Source organism: Canis lupus, chromosome X (assembly GCF_003254725.2).
Source record: "Canis lupus dingo isolate Sandy chromosome X, ASM325472v2, whole genome shotgun sequence".
Taxonomy (NCBI): Eukaryota; Metazoa; Chordata; class Mammalia; order Carnivora; family Canidae; genus Canis; species Canis lupus.
In genome coordinates this window covers 861,922-878,702 of record NC_064281.1, presented here as the reverse complement: position 1 = coordinate 878,702, position 16,781 = coordinate 861,922, and the positions used below count along the sequence as shown (strand labels likewise).

The 16,781-nt window shown below is 63.2% G+C and overlaps 2 protein-coding genes across 4 annotated transcripts in view; both read left to right on the top strand.

The window, feature by feature from the left end:
- Positions 1-10,737, top strand: part of P2RY8 (P2Y receptor family member 8) — a 36,464-nt gene extending 25,727 nt beyond the window's left edge. For both annotated transcript variants that reach the window (XM_025435418.3, XM_035711388.2), the window contains exon 2: positions 7,420-10,737. In XM_025435418.3, coding sequence (XP_025291203.3) covers positions 7,448-8,524 — 1,077 coding nt within the window. In that variant the 5' untranslated portion in view covers positions 7,420-7,447 and the 3' untranslated portion in view covers positions 8,525-10,737. The remainder of the gene's footprint in view (positions 1-7,419) is intronic.
- Positions 1-16,781, top strand: part of ASMTL (acetylserotonin O-methyltransferase like) — a 60,328-nt gene that overhangs the window by 25,727 nt on the left and 17,820 nt on the right. Inside the window, exon 1 of one of the 2 annotated variants that reach the window (XM_025435409.3) lies at positions 16,577-16,733. The exons of the other annotated variant lie outside the window; for it this stretch is intronic. Coding sequence (XP_025291194.3) covers positions 16,641-16,733 — 93 coding nt within the window. The 5' untranslated portion in view covers positions 16,577-16,640. Of the gene's footprint in view, positions 1-16,576; positions 16,734-16,781 lie in introns of those variants that run through there. 2 annotated transcript variants of the gene reach the window in all.

The following is a 16,781-nucleotide window of genomic DNA, read 5'->3' as shown; positions in this document are numbered from 1 at the left end:
GATGGATGGAGGGATGGAGGAATGGAGGGATGGATGGATGGATGGATGAATGGATGGATGGATGAAGGGAGAGAGAAAAGGAGACAGGGACAGATGTATGGATAGATAGATGACCCAGGGGTGGGGCCTCCCGTGGACCATAGCATCAACCCTATCTCTGCCTCCATCTCCACATGGCGTCCTCCCCATGTGCCTCTCTGTGTCCAGACTTCCCCCTTTTCATCGAGACGCCAGGCATACTGGAGTCTGGTCCCATCCTAATTGGATAACTTGCAAAGTCTATTTCTAACGAAGGTCACATACTTTCTGAGGTCCGAGGAATTAGGACTTCAACACATGCATTTGGGGGAGGCACCTTTCAGCCCACGACAACCGCAGACTTTCTTGTGTCTTTGGTGAGTGGCCCATGGTTGACCAGAAAACCCAGCAGCTTCCTCTCCTGAATCACATGACAGATATTGGGCATGTCTCGGGGTTTGGGCAAGAAGGTGGTGTCCCAGACGAGGCTGGTGAGGGGGTGCACAGCTTCCCGAGGGCCACGTGTGAATGCCCAGAACCTCTGGGTGTCATGGTCAGATTCCAAACCCCAGGCTGGGTGTCCCGAGTCCTCTCGGCACTGGCGGGGCCATCGCTGTAGCCGGGAGCACGGCCCTCAGGTGCTCCGAGGGTCAGCCCCAGTTGGCTGCACCCAGTTGGCTGGGTCTCGGAGGGTGGTTCTCATGCTGATGACGCCTCAAGAGAAGTCACTCCTGACGGACACTTCTGTCTGTCCGTTGAAGGTGGAGGATCCAGAAAATACTACAAACAGCTCTTAGGAATATTCTCCTCCTTGACACCTCGTACGGTGGGCTGAGTGGGGGCCCCCGAAGACGTGGTCCCCAGAACCTGGGAATGTGATTTGTTTGGAAATAGGGTGTTTGCAGATGGGATGACATGAAGGCTCTGAGACGAGGTGGCCCTACGTCCAGCGACAGGGGTCCTTGGAAAAGACAGGAGGAGCCGCAGACACAGAGGAGGAGCCCCGTGAGGATGGAGGCGGAGACGGGAGGGACGCGGCCACCAGCCCGGGGATGCCTGGGGCCCCAGATGCTGGAAGAGGCAGGAGGGCCCCTCCCCGGAGCCTCCGGAGGGAGCACAGCCCTGCCCACCTGCAGCTCCGACTTCTGGTCTCCAGAGCTGGGGAGGACGAATATCCGTTCAAAAGCCACCATGCATTTGGATCCTGCAACGGCACCACGTGAGGGCTGCCAAGAACCAAGACACCCTGAAGGGAGACCAGCCTGCAGTGCAAGGGGCTGGCCGGTGGCTTCCTGTCCCCGCCGTGAGCGCAGCACCTGGGCCGGCCCCCAGGGCTCAGGAAACACGAGTCGTGACAGTGAAAGGACGCTCGGGGGCCCTGAGAGGAGCTCTCAAGAGCTTGAGTCACTGATGCTCTTCACCCATTTGCCCTCTGCTTTTCCCCAGACCCTTGAGTCAGCGTCACCTCAACTGACCCAAAGGACCCCTGTGCTACGTGTTGTGAGCCTTCGCGTGGGGTGGGGCGTGTCCGGGGCTGCGGGTAAAACCAACAGCCCTGTTCACAGTCACCAAGCAGCAGGAACAACCCCAAAAGTTGACGCGACCCATCCACGGAAGGATGGATGAACCGAATGGCGCCTCAGCCACCGAAGGGACCCCGGCTCTGACACCTGCTGCCCCCAGCATGGGCCTTGAGAGCACGATGCTCTCGGAGACGCCGGCGAGCACGGAGCGTGCGATCCCGCGTCGGTGAAGCTCCAGAACAGGCACATCCGGGGAGACCCAGGATGTGGACGTGCGACCCCTCCGGGGGCTGGGGGCGGCGGCGAGGACGCGGCCCCGGCGCCCGGCTTTCCTTCAGGGGTCGCATTGTGCTCCTGCCGGCACATCTGCGAAGACGTTCAAAACCACAGAATTGTCCACTTCAAACGGGTGAACTTGACCATATGTAAATCATATCTCAGTGAAGGTGTGAAACACCAAAAAAAAAAAGGTTTTTTTTTTTTAAAGAAATGAGGGGCATCCGGCCGACCCAGGCCTGAGCCCGTCGGCCGTTGGTGCCCCGGCGCTGACACCGCGGGCATTTCCTGTGGGCACAGGCTGACCGGCCGCCCGCCGAGGCCCCTCTGCAGGACCCCCCTCTGCTCGCCCGCTTTTTGCTCCGTTGGTAAAATTTCCATCCTGCCGCCCACCCGCCGCCACCAGCCGGGCCCAAACCACAAGTGCCCGTGTGTCACAGGAGCCGGGTCTGCAGAGCTGATTTCTTTATTAATCACCCGTGGCGCTGGGCCGGAGGGCACGCTGCAGGGGCCCAGACACCCCGAGGCCGCAGCGGGGGCTGTGCAGCCACAGCGGGCTGCTTGTCGTCCTGAGATGACACATGGGAGCTGGGGTGTCATCTTCCGCCACCTGCCGCGTGCGCACCTCTGCTTTCAACTCGGCTGCACAGCATGCAAATGGGCGCCTCCCGGGCCGCCACCTGGGGGGACAACAATAGATCAGCTCGGCCCTCTTTGCTGCGCTCGCCTCCGGAAGCAGAAAGGGAAACAGTTTCCCACCCCCAATTCCCGCCCCGTGCGGGAAGGCTCGGCGTTCCCAGGGGCTGGTTTCCTGCGTGCACGTCCGTCTGTGCCCCAGGACACTTGCTCGGCACCCGGCCGTGGACGCATCCCCGTGGTGCACACGTGCGTGTGACCTGCATGTCCCCAGAGCACAGAGTGTCGTCCCCGCTCGTGCTCTGCACCCTGCGAGGCATTGGTGTGTGTCCCCCCCCGGCTCCGTGGATGGAGGTGGCCACCGGGTGACAGTAGGAGCCACCCCATGAGCAGAGCAGAAAGCATCACAGTCAAAGTGAAACCCGGGGCCGTTTTTAAGCTGGTTTGAGGAACCTGTCCGTGCAGATGCGGGCGGCAGGTGGCAGGCCTCCGCGGCAGGAAGCCACGCCACCCCCCGGGGCAGCGGAGGGGCACATAGATGGGCCCCGAAGGCCGTGTCTGGGGCTCTCCAGCGGCCTGCAAGCAGACACCCCCGGAGGGACTGCCCTAGGACGTGGCGGCCAGTGCCCAGGCTGGTGGGCATCACGGCGACAGAGGGCGCAGCAGGGCCCCCGGGGGAGGCCGGCGCCATCTCTGGGGCGCCCTCCTGTGTTCTGAGGCCCATGCCACCATGTGTCCACCATGAGCCCGGCGCCCCAGGGTGGGGGTCCCTTTGCTGCCGGGCTCCCCCGGAGCAGGGGTGTGCAGGTTTGTACACTTCTCTGTGCGCTTTATCAGGCCGCGAGATAGTCAAGCCGAATCAGCTGGCAGAGGGGGCTCGGTGTCCAGGGTCCCCCTGCAGGGACTCCAGCCCATGTTCAGGGGCATCTGCACCTCAAGGCCCCGTCCCGCGGCACCTGCAGCTGGCGGGGAGCTCCTTGCCTGCCCTGCAGAGCTCCAGAAGCACTGGGCGTGCGGCGCCGGGGACGTGCCCGAGGTCCCAGGTGGGTCCAGCTGCAGAGCCAGGAGCTGGACTCTGTGTCTGGACCCTGGGACTGAGCACCCGTGTCTACGCCAGGCCCCAGCATGATGCCGGGTCCCTGTTGCAAAGATGCACATAGACACGTAAGCCGTGGAAGGTGCCGTGGAGCTGCCCAGAAAAGTGCCTCCTGGCAAAGAATGATTTTGCTGCAATTCTGCAGAGAAGCGGCCTCGGTCTGTGTCCACCTGTGCTTGCCTGGGCGCTGCAGGGGGCGCGGCTCCGCGGGATGCACCGCACCGGGGTTTTCAGCAGAGAAGGTGTCTGCATGAGCGCGGCAGGGAAGCCCTTGGGGAGGCATCTGGACATGTCTCACCTCAATGCAAATGAAGGCCCAGGGACCTTCACCCAGGACGGCCTACGGCAGCACGGGGCAGGCGCCCTGGGTGCAGAGGTCCCGGGCAGGGTGTGCATGCACGGCACCTGGGGTCCCGGGGCGACATGCACCGTCAGAGGAGACCCCGTCCCCCAGGAGCAGCACCTATGTCCTCATGGGACGGGCCTCTGCAGAGACCTGGGGAGAGAGGTCAGAGGCCAGAGCTGTGGCCACGCCCACCGTCTGCTGTGGGGGTGCCGGTGAGGGGCACGTGGGGCTGTCCCCTGTCTCCTACGGGAGAATCAGGACTAAGATAATGAACACCTGGTCATTGTCTCCCAGCGCCCACGAGGCCCCTTGCAGGCCACCCTCGCTGCATCCCCGCGGGTTCTCCGGAGAAGCAGACCCGAAAGGCTGCAGATGGATGCACATGGCTTTGACGTCCATAGGTGGCTTGTGAGTGTGCCTATACGTACAGGGCTGCTGCAGCTGCAGGCTGCGTACATATGTACGGACAGAGCGCCGCCATACCACGTCTAAGTGCAATAGGACACGCGTGCCGGAGGACACATGCCTGTGCCTATATAGACACAGATGTGGAAAGTAGGATGTGAAGTAAGAGAATATACGCGCGTGTGCTGTGAGCTTCTGCATAGGCAGGATACATATAGGATATATGTGTGTGTGCACATATGAACACACCATAGGATGTGTGTGCACTTCTGAACACACCATAGGGTATATATATGTGTGCACATATAAATACACATATATGCAATAAGGTGGGTGTGTGCATATGTATATATACAAATGGCAGGGTAGATGTGTGTGTAGAAATACATACATGTAGATGCAGTAAGACGTGCACGCAATACATGCATCTGGATGTGTACATACATATGAATGCACACACAATAGGGTATGTGTGTGTGTATATACATTTATGTGCAACAGGACAAATATTCAAGAGGATTGCATGTGTGTGTATACAAACGTGCATGTAATAGGCTACATGTATGCAATAGAATGCGTATATGACCGGGCATACGTGTGGCTACAGGTACATCTTCATGAAAGAGGGTACATATGCGATAGAATGCGTGTGCACATACATATGCAATAAATACACAATAGGACGTGTGTGTGCATACATGTATTTACAACATCATATGTGTGTATGGATGTAAATACAGTCGAATGCGTGCAGAGTAGGCTGCGTGTACACACCTATTTGCAACAGGATAAATATGCACTAGGATATACGTGTATGCATACATATGCACGTGACAACAAATATACAATAGGACGTGGGTGTGTATATTCACACGTGCATATGCGACAGGTTAAATACGCAGGAGGATGTGCGTGTACCTACATGTATTTACGGCATAATACGCATGCGTGTATATAAAAGAATAGCATGCATGCAGGATCGCCGTGTGTGTGTGCATACTTGTGTTTGCAACAGGATAAACATGCAGTAGGGTGTGTGTCCATATACGTGCATGTATATGCCATACGGTGAATACACAGTTAAGATGTGTGTGTGTACACATGCATGTACGCGATAGGATTAATGTGTACCAGGACGTGCACACGTACACACATATGCGACACAATATGCATGCACGCGTCTGCGGGAAGGTAAATGCACAACAAGATGCGCGTGTCCGTGTATCGTGCGTACATATGCGACAGGATAAATACACAAGAGAATGTGCGTGTACGTACATGCATGCACCTGGATGTGTGCACACGTACATATACACACAATACGCACGTGCACATACATGCGACGCAATGCGCACACAATAGGCCATGTGTCTGTGCACGCACATGTATAAACATGTACAATAGAACACGTGTGTGCGTGAGTGTGGACCTGCACGTATGGAGGCATATACAGATACAGAAAACCTTCCGTCAAGGCCTGGCCCACACGGCTGCGCGGTGTGAGCGTGACATCTGCGGGCAGGAGGCGGGCGGGAGCCTCAGGAGAGAGCTCCGGCGTCCGGAAGTTGAACACCTTCTCCTCTGGGAAACCTGGCTGCGCCCTCGGGCCTTCCCCTGATGAGACGAGGCCCACCACGGGCTACAGCATCGCCTCTTTCCTTCAAGGCGGCTGCCTGTGCTCCGGGGGCCACAGTCATGAAACCCTTGCATGGCCACCACCTCATGCACACCCAGCTGCATTGGCGCGCGCTGTAGCCCGGCCGCGTGGGCGCATCGGCCACCCATCTAGGTAGGGTCCACCTCTCCCGGCACACTTGCTCCCCTGCGCCCCTGGGCTCCACCAGCAGGCAGAAGAGTGCCTCGTGGGGGCGGCCAAGAACAGTACGCAGAGGTGAGGCTCAGGTGGCCGTGGGGACAGGGCCCCGACCTGCGTACCTGCGAGTCCAGGTTCCGTAGTGCTGTGAGCGCTCCGAGAGGCCGGGGCCTGGGGGATTTGAAGCCACACGGGAGGCGAGCGTGTGCTCGTCGGGGCAGGTGCACGGCCGCAGTACCTTGAGCAGGTGCGTGTGTGTCGTGGCCTTGAAGCTCAGATGTGGAGCAATCAGGTGACACACGTGTGCACTCTTCCCTCCACCCCTCCCCGTGGTCGTGGACGTTCGCATGAGGGAGGGAGGGGGTGCTGTGCTGGGCCGTTGGGATGGAAGAGGGGCTTCCCGCGGTGTGCGTGCGCCCCTCCCAGAGCCCGTTGGGGTCTCCAAAGGCCCCCCCAGTCGGTGATGAGCACCCTGCACGGTGTGCGTGTGCCCCTCCCAGAGCCCCATTGGGGTCTCCAAAGCCCCTCCCAGTGGGTGATGAGCAACCTGCGGGGTGTGCTGCGCCCCTCCCAGAGCCCGGTTGGGGTCTCCAAAGCCCCCCCCCAGTCGGTGATGAGCAACCTGCGGGGTGTGCTGCGCCCCTCCCAGAGCCCCGTTGGGGTCTCCAAAGCCCCCCCCCAGTCGGTGATGAGCACCCTGCGCGGTGTGCGTGCGCCCCTCCCAGAGCCCCGTTGGGGTCTCCAAAGCCCCTCCCACTCTGGCGGTGATGAGCACCCTGCGGGTGTGCGTGGGCCCTTCTCAGAGCCCCGTCAGGGTCTCCAAAGCCCCCCCCCCCCGCCATCACCTATGAGCACCGTGCAGTGTGCATGCGCCCTCCCAGAGCCCCGTCGCGGTCTCCAACCCCCCCACCCCGTCGGTGATGATGATCCCCCAAGATCAGGGTCCCCGCTGCGGGGGAGCTGAGCCACTGCATCCCGTGAGGCGCAAGGGCGGAGGAAGCAGGGCCGCCCCGCACAGGGTGCCCGTGGGGCAGGTGGCGGGTGTCGAGGCGGTGGCACAGTGCCCCTGAGCGGCCATCTAGGGCAGCAGTCGTAGCCAGCGCGCTCCGGGGTGCCCCCCCCACCCGGCCAGGGTTTGCACCCAGAAACCGGGTCAGTCCCTTGGCATGCTGCCGTGTGCGCACGTCCCCCGGGCTTCCACGGGGAAGCAGCGCACCGCTCCGGGCCCTGGTGTGGCCGCGAAGTGCGGGGAGCGCCCGGGGCAGCCCCACCCGCATCCCTCACCCAAGCGCCCCTTGCCTTGCAGACCCGCGTCCCGCGGCACCGGCGCCACCATGGACATGAACGTGTCGGGGCCGGACAACGCCACCATCCTGATGCTGCGCGACCCCGTCATCGCGGTGGCCCTGCCCGTGGTGTACTCGCTGGTGGCGGTGGTCAGCATCCCGGGCAACCTGTTCTCGCTGTGGGTGCTGTGCCGGCACATCGGGCCCAAGTCCCCGTCCGTGGTGTTCATGATCAACCTGAGCGTCACGGACCTGATGCTGGCCAGCGTGCTGCCCTTCCAGATCTACTACCACCGCAACGGCAACCACTGGGTGTTCGGCGAGGTGCTGTGCAACGTGGTCACCGTGGTCTTCTACGCCAACATGTACTCGTCCATCCTCACCATGACGTGCATCAGCGTGGAGCGCTTCCTGGGCGTCGTGTACCCGCTGGCCTCTGCGCCCTGGCGCCGCCGCCGCTACGCCGTGGCCGCCTGTGCCGCCGCGTGGCTGCTGCTCCTGGTGGCGCTGTCCCCGCTGGCGCGCACCGACCTCACCTACGCCGTGGAGGAGCTGGGCATCGTCACCTGCTTCGACGTGCTCAAGTCCACCATGCTGCCCAGCGTGGCCATGTGGGCCATCTTCCTCTTCACGCTCTTCATCGTGCTCTTCTTCATCCCCTTCGTGGTCACCGTGGCCTGCTACACGGCCACCATCCTGACGCTGCTGCGCGCCTCCGACCCGCAGGGCCGCGGCCAGCGCCGCCGCGCCGTCAGCCTGGCCTTCGTGGTGCTGCTGGCCTTCGTCACCTGCTTCGCGCCCAACAACTTCGTGCTGCTGGTGCACATGGTGAGCCGGCTCTTCCTGGGCCGCAGCTACTACCACGTGTACAAGCTCACGCTGTGCCTCAGCTGCGTCAACAACTGCCTGGACCCCTTCGTGTATTACTTCGCCTCCCGCGAGTTCCAGCTGCGTCTGCGGCGCTACCTGGGCTACGGGCCGCTGCCGGCCACCTGCCGGGACGCGGGGCGCGACAGCCTGTTCTCGCCGCGGACGCTGTCGGCGCGCTCCATGTCCAGCGGCCACGGCGACGGGCTGGAGGCTCCGGGCCGGCCGGCCCTCAGGAGGCAGGAGAGCGTGTTCTGAGCCCCGCGCCGCCCCCCCGGGGCTGCAGGTGCACACAGGCCGCCGCTGGGGGACGGGGCGCGCGGGGACGGACGGCGCTGCAGCGGTGCAGGACGCATGGTGCCGGCTCCCTGACGCCCAGCACCCACCCTGACCACGCACTCAGCCGGCCCATCCGGGTCCCCGGGGTCCCCAGCGTCCGCCGGCCTTGCTCTGTGCACCTGCTGCTGGAGACCCTGGACAACCTGGACCGCGTGTGCAGAGCAGCCTCGGTCAGTGTGCGTGACCCCAGACACGGGTAGACGTGCCCCTGTTGACCTCTGTGCTCCCGGAGCTCACCAGCACCCCCTCCCCGCGCTGCTATGGCAAAGGGCCCCCCCGCCAGCCAGGAGCAACCACAAGGGCTTCCAAATGGGTTGGTGACTCTGGTTCCTCCAGGCTCACGTTCCCCAAAATGTCACAACTCCCCACGTCCGCACACGGCGGGCAACCACGCAGGAGGCGCGGGTGGAGAGCCTCCGGCTGGAGCACAGGCTGCTGACGATGAGTTCCATGAACGACGATGGCCGGCTGCTGCCACCACTGGGGTCCCGGACATCTCCAGGCCCCGAGGCGCCCTCCGGACGGTTCTCAGCCTCCTCCTCCCCCCGGGTGACAGCCGCTGAGCCACGTGCGAGTCCTCCCAGGGTGTGAGCTGACCTCGTGCACCTCGCCTCGCCCAAGGAGCCCTCTGGGACCCGGGCACCTGGCCAGACCACCGACCCTACATGTATGAGTGCCCAAGGCTCTCCGGGACCAAGTAGTGACCCCAAACCCGTGTCCGTCCAGGAGCTCAGAACGTGATCTCCTGCATCGGGGTGGCCCTAAATCCAACGACAGGAAGAGACAGGAGAGGAGCTGCAGACGCAGAGGAGGAGCCCCGTGAGGGCGGAGGCGGAGACGGAAGGGACGCGGCCACCAACCCCGGGGATGCCTGGGGCCCCAGGCACTGGAAGAGGCGGGAGGGACCCTCCCCGGAGCCCGTGGACCTCAGCGCTCTGGCCCCCCTGGACCTGAGATGTCCAGTCTCCAGAGCTGGGACGGGATGTGGTGTGCAGGGCTCTCCGGAAGATGAGACAAGCCGTGGCCTCCGGGGTTGGCCTTCGTAACTCGCGGGGTGAATGCGGGGCACAGAGCCTCCAGGAGGGTCCCCGGCGTGGTGGCACCGGAGATGCCCCGTGCCCTCGATGCCCTTCTGCACACGGTGACGTCCCCGCGTGGAGTCCAACGCCATGCACACGCCGCCCTTCACAGGGCACCTGCTCCGGGGAGTAACCGGAGACGCACGCGCGGCTCCCGCGGGAGGAGAGTGTGGCCCTGGGACGAGACCCACGTTCCCACCCCTGCCCTGCGCCCCTGCAGGTTGAAAGTGGGCGAGCCCGGGCTGCGCGTGCCCCTGGGGCCTGAGACTCGGCTTTGGGGGCCTGTCGACACTGTCACCATGGTCATCACCCACCGCCTTGCACCCGGAAGGTCCCCGCCGGGGATGGCATCCAAGCCACTTGGTCCTGAATGCCCAGCTGTGAGCACAGAGTCCGAGGCCACCATAAGGACCCTTCGGAGAGACCCCTTGAGACTTACTTGCAGAGGCATTTACCTGGGAGGGCTTGGGGGGTGGGGGGAGGCCCAGGTGACTCCAAGAAGCCTGGCCTTAGCAACCTAGATTCTGCGACCAAGTAAGCACGTCCCCCGACTGTCTTAAACCCTAGAAAGCATCTTCGAGGCAGCAGCATCCAGGGCCGGACGTCCTGAGCCAGCAGGACGCCCCCACCTGCGCTCTGGGCGTGGGCCTGGCCTGTCCGCTGCGCAGAAGCTGTGAGAACCTCAAAGCAGCCGCACGGAGTAGCTCACGGCGTGAACGGGAGGAAGCCCGTCTACATAACATCGTCCGCCGCTGCAGGATGTCAGGGCCCCGAAGCCGTCGGGGGGACAGAGGGGACTGGCCCCGGGGTCACCGTCCTGCAAGCGGGCAGCGGCCGCATTAGCTGGGGGACGGGGCCTCTTCCCAGCTGCAGAGGTCGCGGCTTCGTGCCACGGAGTCTGTGCTGGAGCCCGAAATGCCAGGACGGGCCTTGCTGCTGGCTGGACACGCCGACCGCGTGTGCCTCGTGTGTGTGCGTATGTGCGTGTGCGCCCCAGAAACTCCACCTGTCTGCCTGTTAAGTATCAAATAAAAGTATGACGTGTTGGGGGTACGCACGGCTTGGGGGCTTTCTGGAAAGATGTGATGCCCGGATTGGGCTCCTGCTGCAGGAGAGGCAGGGGCGCCCGACACCTAACACCCGGGCGCCACCCCATTTTCTCCCCTTTCGGGAGGTGAGCACGTTCCCCGTTCTGACCTCGGAGCCCCCTGCTGTCCAACGACGGTGCCCACGTCGCTTTGGAGCGCACGCTGCCCTCGGCCAGACCCTGGGGCCTCCAACCTCAAGGCTCTTCTCCGAGTCGGGGTGCTGGGAAGCACGCGGCCTGCGTCGGGGCAACACAGCCCGCAGAGGGCGCGCGATGCCATCGAGGGTTTGTTGCCTGGGACGGTGGCGCTTTAACAAGAAAGAAATCCTTTTTTGTAAGAGATACGTGTGTAAATGTCCATGTGTCTCATGATATGACGTTTGATGCTTGGCTTAAAATACCAGAGCAGACACATGCGTGCACACGCATGGACCCACGTTCGTGCATTATGCGGGCATCCATCCACACACACACGTGTCTGCACGTACATGCACACAATGCACCCATATACACACGCATGCATGTCGGCATCCATCCTCCATGCACTCATAGGCATGCGCACATGCATGTACCCATGTACACACATGCGTGAATGCAGGTGTCCATCCATTCATGTGCTCATGCACGCATACACACATTCATGCATGCGTGTGGGCATCCACCCATGGACACACACATATGCACGATATACCCATGTACGTGCATGCATACGTGTGGGCATCCACGCACCTGCATGCACCCATATACAGGCATGCACTCATCCATCCGTGCACACACACCCATGCACACAATGTACCCTATACATGCATGCACATCATGCACCCATATACACACATGCACGCGGTATCCATCCATGCATGCACACATACATGCACACACATGCGTGCACACAACGTACCCTACCCACACACACACATGTGGGCATCCCTCCATGCACACACTCTTATATGCACACACACATACCCATGTGCACCCATATACACGCATGCATGCAGATATCCATCCATGCGCACACACATGCACACACGGGTACACACAATGTACCCTATACACACATGCACACACTCTTATATGCACGCACACATACATGCACAGACACATACCCGTGTGCACCCATATACATGCATGCATGCACATATCCATCCATGCACACACACATGCATGCACACACACATGCACACAATGTACCCTAACGACGCATGCACACGTGTGGGCATCCATCCATGCACACACATACCCGTGTGCACCCATATACATGCATGCATCCATTCATGCACGCACACATAGATGCACACACACACGCACACAAGGTACCCTATCCATGCATGCACACATGTGGCATCCATCCATGCACACACTCTTATATGCACACACACATACATGCACACACATACCCACGTGCACCCATATACACACATGCACGCAGATATCCATCCATGCACACACATACATGCACACACGGGTACACACAATGTACCCTATACACACATGCACACTCTTATATGTACGCACACATACATGTACAAATACCCGTGTGCACCCATATACATGCATGCATGCACGTATCCATCCATGCATACACACATGCACACAAGGTACCCTATCCACGCATGCACACGTGTGGGCATCCATCCATGCACGCACTCCCACTTGCACACACACATCCATGTACGTGAGCTTGCAAACACATTTGGGGGACTGGAAGAAAAATGGCAGAACATTGAGCACTGATGATGGGTGAAGGGAATGTGGGCTTCCATTCGATAATTCTCCTTCCTATGAGCCTGTTTGAAAATATCTACACTAAAAAAAAAAAGAGGCGTTCCGGTAAACGTCACACAAAACCATCGATTTCTGCCCAGAGTCACCTCTCCAGAGCGCTGAACACGGAAGAAGCAAACATTCCCAGCGTATCTGTCCTTTTTTTCTCTTATCTTTTCCTTCCGAGTATTTCTTTGTATATTGTGATAAAATACAGAGACACAAGATCCACCGTGTTAACCCTGTGACGGCGTCGGGTCACTGGTCGCAAACACATCCGTGGCGCTGTGCCACCGTCCCCAACATCCGCGTCCAGAACTCTTCATCCTGCGGCACGGAGGCTGTGACAACCCCAGGCCCGCCGCCCAGCATCTGCTTGCCGTCCCTACACAGGTGACACCTGCTATACACGCGCGGTCACGCACAACGTGTCCGTCTGTGTGTCCCTGGGTCCCCGAGCACCGCGGCCCCCGGCTCGAGCCACCGCACGGTTCACTGGCCTGTGGTCCGCTCGCAGAGCTGTCCCAGAAACACCACAAGGCAGCTCTGGGGTATTCCCGTCGCCCCAAAGAGACGTCCAACGCCCGTGTGCTCCCCACCCCGACGGCCAGCCTCGGGCAAGCACACGCGCAATCTCTGCTTCTGCACCCGTGTCCTTCCTGCCCTGGCGACGTCAGCGGGGTCATACACCCTTGGTGTTGACGATGACGCTGAAGGATCGGATGACGCTGAAGGATCGGAACGTCTAGAACCCGGTGTCTATCACAAGGCGCCGGGAATGTCTTTCTACCCTCAACCGTGCGCTCTTTCTGGAAACCACAGCCCGGAAAACGCCTCCCACACTTAGCAAGACGTGAGAATGCCGCAGTTATCCGGCCACCTACGACGTAACCGGGCTCAGGCTGACTTGCTGAGCCAAGGTTGACCTTGGCTGCTTTTTTTTGGTGGGGGGGGGCTGACCTCTTTGGACCTCTGTGTGCCTTGGTAAATGTCGCCGAGGTTGCCTTTCAACGCCGTGAAGGTACCTCCAGGGAGGGAGTAAATGCAAGTGAAGGTACAGGGTGAGGGCTTGGGACGGGGACACGCTGTGTGATGGCTCGGCTGGTTTCGGGGACTCCCGGGTCAACCCCACACAACGGGCAGCAAGCAGAGCATCAACCCCACACCCGGGCATCCCCCGGTCTGTCACATGCATGAGCTCCTACGATGGGGCAGCTGTTGGGTCCACTTTGCAGAGGAGTAAACTGAGGCACAAAGCGGTGGAGGGACTCCTCCGGGGTCCCAGAGCTGGGGAGCGGACCACCCTGGGCTTGAACCTTGCTGGCACCTGTCCCCGGAGCCCGATCCCACACCTGCCGGGGCCCCTTCCTGCATCTGGGGACGCGCCCTTGTTGGTCCTCACCTGCCCCCGATGCACCAGGTGATGCGACGATGTTGTCAGCAGGACAGGGGAGGGCGGGACGGGTGTGCGGGGACACGCTGTGCTACGTGGGCAGCCTCCCCGCGAGCCTAAAAGCACCGCACAGCAGCCCGGCCCTAAATGAGACGCGGGCCCACGCACAGAAACGACAGGGCCAGGGAAAGCTCGGCCTGGCCCGCCCCGACTTCTGAAAGATGCGGGATATTTGCGGCCGCTGCTCTGGTTCTCGGGCCCTCTGTGGGGACAGCCCCCGGGACGGGACGGGGGCCCCTGCGATCCGTGCGGAGGGTCCCCAGGCTCTGGGAGCTGCTTCCCCGGCCCACGACCCCCACCCCGGCCCCCCGCACCCCTGCTCACTCCGCGTCCCCCTCTGTACCCCACACGGGCTCTGGGCGCCTCGGCCTGCTCTGAGCCCCCATCCACTGCCTCACGGGACATGGGTCCGCACAGAACACTGAAGGGGACGAAGCAGAGACGTAACAACGGCAGCCAAACGCGTCATCAGTGGTCGTGTCCAAACGCGCCTGCGCCGCATATACACGGACACCTGCACACGGACACGCACATACAGGTGTGCAGTGTGGCGTGGTGGGCACGTGTGCGTAGTCGCCGGGGCACGCCGGTGGTCACAACGGCGCGGGGCGCTGGTGTCATCTGGCAGGCGGACACGGGGACAGTGCTCAGCCGTCGGCTGTGCCCGGGACGCCCCGCCTCACACGGTCATGCAGCCCCTGATGCCGGCAGTGCCCGGGGCGGAGAAGCCTGGCAGGACAGACGCCTGTCTGTGTCCCCGTCACATCCGTGTCCATCCGTCCGGCCACCGCGTATCCATCCAGGCACCCATCCGCTCTATCCATGCACCTTCTGTGCGTAGGCACCGTCCTACCTCCCCACCCACCCACCCACCATCTCTCCATCCACCATCCATGCGTCATCCATCATATCAATGAACCAGTCATCGATCAACCATGTCTATCTCCGGTCAGGGTCCTCCACCGAGGCCGCCTCTGTCCCCAGGGAACCCGGAGCACCGCAGACCATTCCGTGGTCACAGCTTGAAGAGAAGGCAGCACCATCTAGTGGCGGAAGCCGCGCAGGCGCCCCATGCCCCGGTGTGCCCAGGACGCCCCCACAAAAATGAGCCATGGACCCCAAATGTCAGTAGTGGTGGCGCGCAGGTCCCCCCTTAGCCTCAGCAGGGGAGATCGTGTCCGTCTACCGCCCTGCCTACCTGCTCACCCGTCTCCGTGCCGCAGGGTTCGCGGCCACACTCTTCCGCCTCCCGGGGGAACCCCTGCCCCGACGCCCCGCCCGCCACCACCGCCATCTCCGCTCCCCCTACCTCCTCCCTCCTCCCTGAGAGCCCCCCCGCCGTCTCCGCTCCCCCCGCCTCCTCCCGGGCACCTCCCAGGGGAGCCCCACCTCCGCCCTCCCACCTCCTCCCGGGGACCCCCGTCTCCGCCCCCCCACGTCTTCCCGGGGACCCCCGTCTCCGCTCCCCCGCCTCCTCCCGGGGACCCCCCTGCCGTCTGCGCTCCCCCCACCTCCTCCCGGGGACCTCCCAGGGGAGCCCCATCTCTGCTCTCTGCACCCCCTCCCTGGGACCCCCGATCTCCGCTCCCTGCACAGCCCAGCGACCTCCATCTCCAGTCCCCACACGTCTTCCCGGGGACCCCTGTCTCCGCTCCCCACCCCTTCCCGGGACCCTCCCAGGCGACCCCCACATCTCCGCTCGTCCCACCTCCTCCCAGGGACCCTCCCCCGCCCCCCCCCCCGTCTCCGCCCCCCCAACGCCCTCCTGAGTACTCCGTCTCCGCTCCCCCCGACTCCTCCGGGGGACCCCCGTCTCCGCCCCCCCCACGTCTTCCCGGGGACCCGTATCCGCCCCCCCGCCTCCTCCCGGGGACCCCCGTCTCCGCCCCGCCCACGTCTTCCCGGGGACCCCCGTTTCCGGCCCCCACGTCTTCCCGGGGACCCCCAGTCTCTGCCCCCCCCACGTCTTCCCCGGGACCCCCGTTTCCGGCCCCCACGTCTTCCCGGGGACCCCCAGTCTCTGCCCCCCCCACGTCTTCCCCGGGACCCCCGTCTCCGCCCCCCACGTCTTCCCGGGGACCCCCAGTCTCTGCCCCCCCCCCGCCTCCACCCGGGGACCCCCGTCTCCGCCCCCCACGTCTTCCCGGGGACCTCCCAGGGGAGCCCCACCTCCGCCCCCCCACCTCCTCCCGGGGACCCCCGTCTCCGCCCCCCCACGTCTTCCTGGGGACCCCCGTCTCCGCTCCCCCGCCTCCTCCCGGGGACCCCCCTCCCGTCTCCGCCCCCCCACGTCTTCCCGGGTCCCCCAGTCTCCACGCTCGCCCCCGCACGGCCCACCAGGCCCCCCGGACGGGTGCTCCCGAGGCCGCCCACAAGGACCCCCACCGTCCCCGCGGCGCCGCGGGCTCTGGGGCGCGGCGCGGAGAGGACGCGCAGCCTCAGTAGGGCCGGGAGGCAGGGGCGGGCTGCGGGCCTCCTGGGGGCGGGGGGACGGGGGCGGGGCCTCGGGGCGGGGCGGGGCGGGGCGGGGCGGGGGCGGGGCCCCAGTGCCCGCGGAGCGCGCGGCGCGGAGGACCGTGGTCGGAGCGTGCGCTGCGGTCCGGGCCGGGGCGGGCGCGGGGTCGGGGTCGGGGTCGGGGTCGGGGTGCGGGCGCCATGGCGCTGAGCCCGGTGATCGGGAAGCTGCTGCACAAGCGCGTGGTGCTGGCCAGCGCGTCCCCCCGCCGCCGGGAGATCCTCAGCCAGGCGGTGAGCGGCCTGCGCCGGGGCTGGGGCGGGGAGGGGCGGCCGGGGACC